Here is a 12,608-nt window from a genome sequence, read left to right on the forward strand (position 1 = left end):
CTTTTTATCTTGCTGTAAAGTTTGATGTCAGTCCCAAAATCTTGTTAGAGCCTTTTTCAGTATATACTTCTATCGGTGATTCAGTTTTAGCTCAAAAGATCTATAGAAATTGCCAAGTCTCAATTTTTCATAAAGTCACCTCAATTGACCTCGTAGAGCTTGATATGACTGACTTTGATGTTATTTTTGGTATGGATTGGCTTCATGCTTGTTATGTCTTTGTTAATTGTAGAACCCGTATTATTAAGTTTCAATTCCCTAAAGCACAAATTTTAGAGTAGACGAAAGTAATTCCATGTTTAAGGGTCAGTTTATCTCATTCGTTAAAGCTCGAAAGATAATTTTTAAAGGTGGCACATATCATTTAGTACGAGTTAGGGATACAAATTTTAGAATCCCTACTCTTGAGTCAGTTCCTATTGTGAATAAGTTTTCAGAAGTGTTTCCATTTGATCTTCCCGGTATTTCTCCCGAAAGAGAGATAAGACTTTAGTATTGACCTTCTCCAAGATAGCCAAACTATCTTTATTTCTCCTTATAGAATGGCTTCGAATAACTCAAGGAGTTAAGAGATCAATTAAAGGATCTTTGTATGTGCATTGATTATCGACAGTAAAACAAGGTCACAATCAAGAATAAGTATCCCATCCCAAGAATTGATGACTTATTCGATCAACTTTAAGGTTCTATCTAATATACAAAGATTGATCTCCGATTGGGTTATCATCAGCTTAGAGTGAGAGAGTGTGACATTTTGAAGACAACCTTCTGAACTTAGTATGGTCACTATGAATTTTTTGTTATATCTTTTGGACTAACAAATGCTCCTGATGAACAGGGTATTCAAGCAATATTTAGATATGTTCATCATTAAGTTCATTGATGACATTTTGGTTTATTCTTAGAGTGAGGATAAGCATGTCGATTATTTAAGGATTGTCTTGCAATTTCTCAAGGATCGTTAGTTGTTTACTAAGTTTAGCAAGTGTGAGTTTTGGTTGAGATAGGTTGCGCTCCTTGTCCATATTGTTTCTAATGTGGTATTAGAGTTAATCCTAAGAAGATCGAGGTGGTTAAGAACTCGCCTAGACCTCTTTCTCCCTTAGATATCCAAAGTTTCTTGGGTTTAACCAGTTACTATAGATGGTTTGTGGAAGGGTTTTCCTCTATTGCTTCACTTTTGACTAGATTTGACTCAAAATAAGGTGAAATTCCAATGGTTCAAAGCATGTGAGAAGAGTTTTCAAGATTTAAAAGATTGACTTACTTTAGCACTAGTCTTGACTTTACTGAAAGGATCCGATGGTTTTGTTATTTATTACGATACTTCAAGTATTGGTCTTAGTTGTGTGCTGATGCAAAATAGTAAGGTAATAGTCTATACTTCTAGGGAACTTAAGGTGTATGAGAAGAATTACCATACTCATGACTTGGGGCTAGGGGCGGTAGTGTTTAATTTAAAGATTTCAGACACTATCTCTATAGTGCTTATGTGGATGTGTTTATCAAATACAAGAGTTCGCAATATATCTTTAAGCAAAAAAGGATTTGAACCTTTGACAAAGAAGATGCCTTGAGTTGTTGAAAGATTATGATATGAGTGTACTTTACCATCCAAAAAAGGCAAATATGGTGGCCCATAGTGTTGCCCATATTGAGGATGAAAAATAAAGTGTTGGTTGGCGATATGCATAAATTATCTCATTTAGGTGTTTGTTTAGTCAATTCCAAGGATGGTGGTGTTGTGAAAAATGGCTCAGAATAATCTCTTTTGTCAGATATGAAGGCAACAGGCTCAGAATAATCTCTTTTGTCAGATATGAAGGCAACAGAAGATAGTGACCTGACTTAGGTTGAATTGAAGAAAGCGGTTTTCAAAAAATCCATTGAGGCTTTCTCCCAAGGGGAGATGGTGTGCTTTGTTACCAAGGTTTATTATATGTTCTTGATGTTGATAGTTTGAGGGAGGTGATATTATCTAAAGCTCATAATTCTTGGTATTCTATTCACCAGGGATCCACCAAGATGTATCGTGATTTGAGGGAAGTTTATTAGTGGAGTGACATGAAGAAGGATATCGCAAAGTTTGTGGATAAGTATCCTACTTGCCAACAAGTGAAGGTTGAGAATCAAAAATAAGGAGGTTTAGCTCAATATATGGAGATCCCTACTTTGAAGTAGAAAGACTTGAATATGGACTTCATTACAATTTTACCTCATCCTCGTAAGCAACATGATTCAATTTGGGTTGTTGTAGACCAAATGACTACTCTCATCAAAGGTCTAGTGATGGTGGACGTTCTCTATTTTGATAGAAATTCTCTGGCCTGACTTCATCTAGTGCTACAGTTTAGAAGTTCAACAAGAATAGGGTGTCTAACCCTAAGCCTCAAAGAGGTGATTCTAGTGGTCAGACTTTCCCCTCTTGCAACAAATGTAGCAAGAGTCACCTGAGGAGATGCTTAGTCAGTTCTGATAGATGTTATGGTTGCTAGAAATAGTAGAGATGTTCATCAACAGACTCAGTCTACTTCTTCAGGTCACTTTACTAAGCATGGTACTGCATCTGGATCTAGTAGCGGACAGCGTTAGAACAAGTTTTATGCTTTTTGGATTCAACATGATTAAGAGGATTCCCCTGATGCGGTCACTCATATGTTACGAGTCTTTTAGTTTGATGTTTATACTTTGTTAGATCATGGAGCAAATCTTTCCTTTGTGACTCTTTATGTTGCTATGAAGTTTGATGTCAGTCCTGAAATTCTGTTAGAAACTTTCTCAGTTTTAAAAATTGCTTTGTCTAAGTTTTTTAGAAAATCACCTCAGTCGATCTAGCAGAGTTAGACATGACTGACTTCGATGTTATTCTTGATATATATTGGCTTTATTCTTGTTATGCCTTTATTGATTGTAAAGCCCGAGTGGTTAACTTTCAGTTTTTGAATGAATCATTCATAAAGTGGAAGGGTAGTAATTCAACGCTCAAGAGTCACTTTATCTCGTGCCCTAAAGCTACAAAGATTATTTCTAAAAGTTGTATCTATCATCTAGTTAGGGTTAGGGATATGAATTCCAAAAATCCCTACTCTTAAGTCAATTTCTATTATGAATGAGTTCCCAAAAGTATTTCCTGATGATCTTCCTTGAGTTCCTCTCGAAAGAGAAATTGACTTTGGCATAGACCTCCTTATAAATGGCTCTAGTAGAATTTAGTGAGTTTAAAGATTAGTTGTAGGAACTTTTGGATAAGTATTTTATTAGATCGAGTTTCTCTCCATGGGGTGGTCCAGTTCTCTTTTATCAGAAGAAAGATGGTTTTCGTCGCATTTACGTTGATAATCAATAGTTGAGCAAGGTCACAATCAAGAATAAGTATCACATTCTTAGGATTGATGACTTGTTCGATACACTACAAAGTGCCAATTTCTTTTCAAAGATTCATCTTCAATCGGGTTATCATCAACTTAGAGTGAGAAAAAGTGATATTCCAAAGACAGCCTCCATGACTAGGTATGGTCACTATGAATTTTTGGTTTTGTCATTTGAACTAATATTGCTCATGTAGCTTTTATAGATTTGATGAATAGGGTGTTCAAGAAATATTTGGATATGTTCGTAATTGTGTTTATCGATGTTATCTTGATCTATTCTTAAAGTGAGGATGAGAATTTCTATCATTTGAGGATTGTCTTGCAAGTTCTCAAGGATCATCAATTGAGTGCCAAGTTTAGCAAGTGTGATTTTTTGTTGAAATTGGTTTTGTTCCTTGGCCATATTATTTCCGATGAAGGTATTAGAGTTGATCCTAAGAAGACCGAGGTGGTTAAGAACTGGCCTAAACCTCTTTCTCTCTTAGATATTAGGAGTTTCTTAGGTTTGGCCGGTTACAATAGATGGTTTGTTAAAGGATTTTCCTCTATTGATTCACCTTTGACTACTTTGAATCAAAAAAGGTGAAATTCCAATGGTCCAAAACTTATGAGAAATGTTTCCAAGAGTTAAAGAATTGACTAACCTCAGCCCCAGTTTTGACTTTACTGGAAGGATTCGATGGTCTTGTTGTGTATTCTTATGCCTCAAAAATGATCTTAGTTGTGTTTTGATGAAAAATGGTAAGGTGATAGCCTATGCTTCTAGATAACTTAAGGTTCATGAAAAGAATTATCCGACTCACGATTTAGAGCTAGCGGCAGTGGTTTTTGCTTTGAAAATATGGAGATACTATCTCTATGGTGTTCATATAGATCTGTTCACCAGTCATAAGAGTTTGCATTACGTGTTTAAGCCAAAAGATTTTAATGTTTTCCAAATAAGGTGGCTTGAATTGTTGAAATATTATGACATGATTGTTCTTTACCATTTGGGAAAGGGAAATGTGGTTGTCGATGCTCTTAGTAGATTGTACATGAATAGTATTTCTCATATTGAGGATGAGAAAAATGAGTTGGTTCGTGATGTGCACCAACAAGCTCATTTGGGTGTTCGTTTGGTTGATTCAGAGATGGGTGGTATTATTGTGCAAAATAGCTCAGAATTGTCTCGTGTGGGATGTGAAGGCAAAACAAGATAGTAATCCAACTTTGTTGAATTGAAGAAAGCAGTTTCAGAAAGAGTTATTGAGGCTTTCTCCCAAGGATGAGATGGCGTGCTTCGTTATCAAGGTCGATTATGTGTTCTAGTTGTTTATGGTTTGAGGCAATGATATTATCAGAAGCTCACAATTCTCGATATTCTATTCACTCGGGATCCACTAAGATGTATCGTAATTTGTGGGAAGTAGTTATGGGATTAGGGGATTGCAACTAGAGACCTGACCTCTACTAACAAGAGAGCCTCCATCCCAAAGTCCTCTCGGTGCTAAGTATAATCCCATTAGAATATCATACATAACATATCATAAGCTTTGAAATGGTAAGAATCTAAAAATACCAAATTCATCATAACATACATAAATCATAAGAATAGCTCCTTTACCATATCATGATTTCATAACATATACATAAACGACACTTATCTAAAGCATCTAGATGATAATAAGCTTTTTCATATAAATCATGAAAATCCTTCTTGATGAGAATACTTTATTTTGAAGCAACCTTGTTTTCATATAAACATACTTGATACTTTATCTAAAAGCATCCTTGAAATCATAATTTCTTCAATTCATGATCCATGAAAAATTCTCAAACTTAGTTCATAATCATAAAATAGGCATAATGCATGGGTCTATGAGAAAACCATTGAAAACATGTAATTAAGATCAAATCATGCATAATAACATCACTGAGAATGAATAAAACCATAATTTATTGAACTCAATGCATAATTATCAAAATTCTAAGGTTTTGGAAGAAATCATAAAGAGAAACTGGAAATTCTTTGAAATTCCATGGATGAAAAGAGATACATGGATGAAATTTCCACATACCTCAATGAATTCTATCCTTGAAACTTAAATAGGAGACTTTAATCCTTGAAATCCTAGCTTGCTTAAAAAAAGACCTTGAGAGAGAAATTCTTGAGAGTCTTAGGGGTTTTGAGTGAATGAGAGGGAATGGATAATATTTGAAGGGTAAGGATAGATATATGAATTAGGAATAGGCCTAAAACAACATATCTTAGATATTAAAAGGGTAGAAAATGATTGAAATAGCCTTGGAAAATAATTGATGGGTTGGTTCTATGGGCAGCTTCTACGGTTCATAGAACCCTTCACGAACCGTCCAAGGTCTCATGGAAGTCAAAGGGGAAAAATTCCCTTTCTGAAGTTCTCTCCTCTGGTCACACTCTGTGGGCCGTAGAAACTTCAACGATCTATATACCCTCTCATCCTGTTCAAATCTCAAAAATTAACTTCTATGAACTTTCATCCTACAGCCAGGTCTACAGTCTGTTGATCCTTATACGGACCGTACAAACCTCCTGTAGAACTTTTATGATCCAAAATTTTCCTAAGTGTGTTGGGGTGGCCTACTGTTCCTTCTACAGTTTTAGGACTCACCCTGGTCCGTAAAACATGTTTTTCCTGATCCAAGCCTCTAAAGATTGATTTATGTACGGATCTAGGGTCCATAGATATATTTATGATCAGTAAGACCTTCTGTGGTCTGGACTTAGGATATTTTCTATTTTTCAAGCTCATCTACGATAGCTCTCTACGGACCGTAGAACTTTATATGGTCCATAAAGGGCATTGTAAAACCTTGCACCAACAACTTTTTTGTTTTTTTTCTTTTCAACTTAACTTTCCAACTTTCGAGGTGTTACACTTTTCCTCGAAGAGAAGAATAAACTCTTCCACTTTCTAATTCCACATGTTCGTATCAAAACCTAAATTTTCATTATTGGTACCCATACTAATACCCCAATGAAAAATTAATACTTATCAACCTAGTTCATGCATTCATCTAATAGTTCTTGCCAAAATACAGAAACAACAAAATAAAGGCTAAGTCTTAAATAAATAAATAATCATATGGAAGTCTAACTATTACAACCACATAATCTGAAAGTCATCATACTAAAATATATAACTAACAAGTTTAAGAATAGTAATAACTAATAAATAAGGAGTCTTAATGACCGGAAAGAAAACACATCAGAAAATAAGAGAAATTGTGGCAGCTTGAACGAAAGTAACTCACCCTCAGATCTAGAAGCAAACTCAACTAAATTTGTGTCTAGTAGACACCTCTGGATCAGAGTCTACACACACAAGAAAGTGCAAGAGTAGCATCAGTATAAGTATTGTGCAAGAGTAGCATCAGTATAAGTATTGTGCAAGAGTAGCATCAGTATAAATATTATGTTCGAGTGGGCATTATAGGCCGACTAAGATTAGTAGCAAATATATAATCACAGTTATAAAACACATAAATAGGCATTTATACATAGTTAACATGTGAGCACATTCATCACAAATTCACAAGTCTTTAGAATATTCATAACCCAACACACAGACTTATCACGTATAAGGTAGTTCAAAACTTTTCACGTATAAGGTAGTTCAACCACACTTAGCATTTATAAGAGAATTTGATTTGCAAGAGTTAACCAAATACTACTCTTTTAACATTACTAAACCTTAACTAGAATGTACAATTATAAAGCACTAAATAAGGCCATTTATCAATATAATTTATCATTATAAATCATCGCATGCTTATCAAAATAGAACAAGTCAATTCAGTATTGTTGTCATAATGCAACAAGGTAGTACAACACACTTGTCATAATGCAACCAGATAATTCAATACACTTGTCATAATGCAACAAGATAATTCAACACACTATCCTTAATATAACAAGATAAATGAAATTTATATTCATCATGACCTTGCAGATGCATAGAAAATGTACCTACCTAACGTACCTCTCAAAATCATAGATCATTCTCATCAGTACACATATGATAAAGATTCTTAATCTTTCTCATCTATTCATAACCTGTTGGAGACCCTAAGTGTCTATGTATCATACCTACATGGTATCCGATCCCACACAAGCCGCTCATTTGTAAGCTCACATTGAACTTGAATCATTCATCATTCGAATAATGGTTATATACTCACTATATCTTCATATTTCAATATGGTAACCTCTCCAATTACCTCTAAAGACAACACATCAAGCATAAGATAGCCACAATATCATCATTCATAACATCACCACATTATAGAGTAACTGCAAGTTCATAATTCATATTATCAATGAATAATTAATTAAACAATTTTGCATGCTAAATCTTACGAGCAACATTTAATTTCATCAAAATAACAACAACTATGTTCAAACACCAATCAATATGCAATACAACTCACACTGCATATTGATAACTAAGCAAAGTCTAACTCCAAGTACATTGTAACCTACCTCAACCGATGAACTAGAAGCGAACAAGTTAAATTATCAGAGCCTTGTCTTTTCTCAATGCCTCAAAATGCTCAAAGTCTAATACAAAGAAAGTATACAATATGCTCAATACCCTATTTACTCAAATAAAGATCTTGGAAATTCAAACTCACCTAATTTTACTTTTTTAGGAGGTCCAACGAGTAATTAACAGGATTTGTTTTATCCAATAAGAGATTTCAATGATTAGCTCAATCACATTCACGAATTCTTAGTCCCATTAACCTCTCTTCAACAGTTCGTATGCTCAAGAATCATTTTTATGGGGTTTTTAGATTTTCTAATACTGAAATCAAAGGTAGACTCATAATTTCATGTTAGCAGACCAAGTTCAATGAAAAAGAATTGAAAACATGCATAAATAACCTAACTTTACATTCTTCCCCGGTAATTATAACCTTAGGGTTTAATCCACAAAGTTTTACGAAGAACTTACCCTTTGATTCTATGTAACAAATGAATCACGGAAGGGAAAGATGGATTGAAATTCCTTACCTCAAGAAAAAAAAGCCCAAAGTCTTGAAAATTATCCTTGAGGTTCTCCATTCTAATATTCCAAGTCATAATGAAGATTGGTCGGAAAACTAACTTAAAACACAAAATAAAATTCTCAACCTTTGTTATCGCGAAGACCGCTATAGTGGATCATCCCTTTGCTATAGTGAAGTCAGGCGACTACACTTCCTTGCTATAGAGAACCTCCCTTCTCTATAGCAAAGGTCGTTATAGTGAAGGCCTCCAATTTCCCCCACTTTGTTCCATTTTTTTAGTTTTTGCAAATTCTTAACCTGTGGGAACCTATGCAACGGTATACTATGATTTTAAACAACTATAAGGACAGAACAAATCATTACAGCTCGAAAAGTGGGGTACTAAATGTATGGGGTAAAAATCAGGCAGTACACATCGGCTATCTTGAGGACCTGAATGGAAATAGTAATCCTATTTATGAAAATTTCGGAGTCAAGACAGCCAAAACCGGTATCATAAAAACAAAACCCACTTGGCTCCAAAAGTACGACCAAGCACAGGGTTGTGATCAATTGAGATAAGGTTAAGAATCCCACTATTGTGGAAGAGCCCGAGATCTTTACCCGTCGTTACGTAACTGAAGTAATGTGTAGTTACAGAACTTTATGAAGACAAAATATATAGATGGTGGTCCTTAGGGTTTAATTATAAATAGTCTGATATTTAACTTGTTGTGGGCATTGAGTTTTGACTCATTCACCAGTAATATATTGATATATTGTGTTCTTAAGCTCTTAAGCTATGGTGTTCATTTTTTTTGATTAATATCAATAAGATCAAGCTTATATAGTGACGTTGCCAACAATCAACACCGGATCTCAGGCTCATTCTATTTACTTAACTTATTATTGCATTTTCATTCTGTAATTGTTGCTAGTCTTTTTGTTGGTCTTGTTCATACTAATTAAGCACAATATACAAACCACATAATTTGATCGTCTCAATTTGTGTGTATTGAGACAAGTCTATAAATTTAATTGTATTATTTTAAGGGTAAACATAAGCCCTCCACAAAAAAATGTTATAGGTAACTTTTAAAAATAAGAAAAAGTAATTGCTATATCAAGTTAAAATACATTAATACAGTAAATATGAATTATATCGTTATGATATATAAGTTGAATCCTAAGTACAAATAATGTAGATAATAATCCACGGATTTGTTGATTTTGATCTCAACCAGTAAATGTTGTGGTGATGACACAAAAAAAAAGTTACCATAAACTTTTACTCAATCATTGGATTCTTATTCCTAATCTTAAAGATGAAAATACCCTCAAATCTTTTACAGTTATACCAAATTACCAATAGACTATTTATCTATTGCAGTACTTGCAAAAGTTTAGTCGTTTGGACACTTTAGATGCTCGACGAAGCATCAATATGTATATAACAATATTGGAGTACTAATTTTCTTTTTAATGGGGTAATTAATATATTATATCGCCTTCCTTATCAACAACCAAAAAAATGAATTGAGAGCAAGAAATGAATAAAATTAAAATTAAAACAAACTCAAATTAACAGTAAAATAAACACGAGTTTACAAAAATTTTGTTTAATTTTCTATGATGAGACTTGCCTGAAACTTGTTTTTTTAAGTGTTTTGTTACACAAAAGTTTTGTGTTCTTGACCCTTGTGATCCGGCCTCGAACCTGGTACATAACGGAAGCTTAGTGCACCTTTTTAGCTCTGCCATAAAAATGGCTCCTCGAGCCAGAATCCAACATCGCCTCCAACAAGATGCCAAGTTGAAATCGGATAACAATAACTGTCAATTTGATCCACTTTATTGATGGAAAGATCTGGTAGATTGAAAAATGTATCATCTTTATCGGTTGATGGAGAGTTTATGAATTCCGAGGACGAAGATGAACTATGCAGCTTGATGTGGCTCGACTCAGGAAATGTGGTGGCAGCGGCTTTTGCAGCCGCGATTTGAATGTCCTTAGGGGAAGTAGAAGCTGGACGTGGTAGTTGATCGGCTAAATAAGGGAAATTAAGGTAAGCGGAGTGACCTTTGATGGCTAAAGCCGCAACGTCATGAGCTCGAGCAGCCATATCAGCCGTCGAATAAGTTCCTAACCATATTCTTGATTTCTTCCTTGGCTCTCGAATTTCTGACACCCATTTCCCCCAATTCCTCTTACGAACTCCTCTATAGGTTGGATGCTTATCTTCGTCCTTAATATTTATCTTCCTCCTCTTGTTCTCGTCGTCCCCATTGAATTCTTGAACTTCCTTTAATCTTTTCTTCGATTCATACTCTTTTGGGATCTTTGTGTTAGTGTTGCTCTCATTAAAGGAGGGCGGCGAAGAAGAAGAAGTTGTTAAAGAAGAATTTAAGTTATTTGATTTTTCAAGATTGTTTTGTCCTTGTTGAAGTACTTTCATTATTTTGATCATAGAGTGGTAAGAGAAATAATGTATAGGAAGAATAGTAGTACATTAAAATAGAAAAATGGTAGCTTCTATACAATTAAAAAAAGAAATACAATGGTTCTTCTTTTGTATAAATTGGTAAGATTCATTTATATAAAGGAAAGGAAATAAAGAAGAAAGGACCGTTGGCCACGACGGTGTGTACAGTTCAGCTATTTTCTGACCCATGTGGCAAATGACTTTTCTTTTCTTTTTATTTTTTTCAAAAGGAAGAAAAAGAAAGGGAGAATAATTTTTTTAAGGGATTGAATAGGTGTAGTATTTTTCGGCATCATCACAGGGAAGAGAAAATTGTCATTAGAAAAGCCCCATGTAATTCACATTTGGGTCTATCTACGAATACATAATCTATTGGTAGAAAGAGTAATATACGGAAAATGGCTAAAAATATTTTTAAACTCTATTGTTAATTAATAGATCAAAAATACTTTCAGTTGATAATTTTGTATTCATTGATTCCTACTGTTTACTGAATATATATCTATATATCTATTACACATGGTAATTAAAAAAACAATATATATATATATATATATATATATATATATATATATATATATATATATATTTAAAATAACAACTTTGTTATGGCTGGTCGTCTCATTCTTATATTTCAAGTTTCAACGAACTCTAAACTATACCAGTCAGTCAATGCAGGATTTACGCACCTAATCTCTATTTGTTTGTTTCTTACCATTGTAGATAGATTTAAATTGCACAATTTAATTGCATACTAAACTTGGAAAACAGCTACGAAGTTTTAGTTTGTTGACCAATAAAAGTCTTGACAGGAAAAATAGATAATTGAAGTGTTCATCATCAACTCAGGGCGGAGCTACTAGCACGCATATGGGTTCGGGTTATATGGGTTCGGTAGAACCCGAACCCATATAGATATGAGATATTATAGAATGGAAATGTTGAGTCCTATCCAATAATAATTCTTGTCATTTTTATTTTATTAGCTGATAGACAAACTATTGAGTTTTCGTTCAATTTCTTTTTAAATTTACTTTACGAATCAATGATTGTTGTTGAGCCATTTATTTTTATGCGATAATGCATAAGTACCTCCCTGAACTATGACTGAAATTCTAGTGACACGCTTTAATTTAACTAGGGTCCTATTATCCCGCTGAACTCATTTTGTTTGCATTTTTGTGCACCTTTTATGCTGACGTGACATCTTCAACCAAGTAAGCTGATTGTATTTGTACACACGCGCCGCCACAGCAGAAAATAAATTTTTTAAATTTTTTATAAAAAGAACTAAATAATATATTTTTCAAAAAAAACATTAAAAATATTTTTTTTAAAAGAATTAGTTTTTAATTCTTTTTAAAAAAAATTATTTTCTTTATCTTGTATTTAAATTAAGTTAATACACATAATTTTTATTTTTTAAAAAAATCTTGTATTTAAACTTTTTAAATTTTGTTTACCTTCATTTATTGTCTTTTCTCTTTATTTTTCAATTGATTTTATTTACTTTTTTTATTTTCTTTGTATTTTTTTTTATCTTATTTCAAATTTAATTCTAAATGTCTTGTATTTAAAATAAATTAATTTCAAATGAATATCAAAATAAGTGAAACAAAATCAAATAAAACATAAAAAATTAAAATATTAATATTAAAGGAAACTTTTTAATTATGTTTTTAAAGAATCCATATATCTTTTGAAAATAATTAAAAGTGAAAAGATAAAAAAATAATGAAAGAAA

General features: G+C 33.2%; 1 protein-coding gene across 1 annotated transcript; it reads right to left on the reverse strand.

Moving 5' to 3' along the window:
* Positions 1–9,928: 9,928 nt before the first annotated feature.
* On the reverse strand, positions 9,929–10,918 carry LOC129877006 (ethylene-responsive transcription factor ERF039-like). Its single transcript, XM_055952482.1, has one exon. It carries the CDS (start codon positions 10,847–10,849, stop codon positions 10,130–10,132), a length of 720 nt encoding a protein of 239 aa, XP_055808457.1. The 5' UTR covers positions 10,850–10,918; the 3' UTR covers positions 9,929–10,129.
* Positions 10,919–12,608: the final 1,690 nt, after the last annotated feature.

This window comes from Solanum dulcamara, chromosome 12 (genome assembly GCF_947179165.1).
Source record: "Solanum dulcamara chromosome 12, daSolDulc1.2, whole genome shotgun sequence".
Classification (NCBI taxonomy): domain Eukaryota; kingdom Viridiplantae; phylum Streptophyta; class Magnoliopsida; order Solanales; family Solanaceae; genus Solanum; species Solanum dulcamara.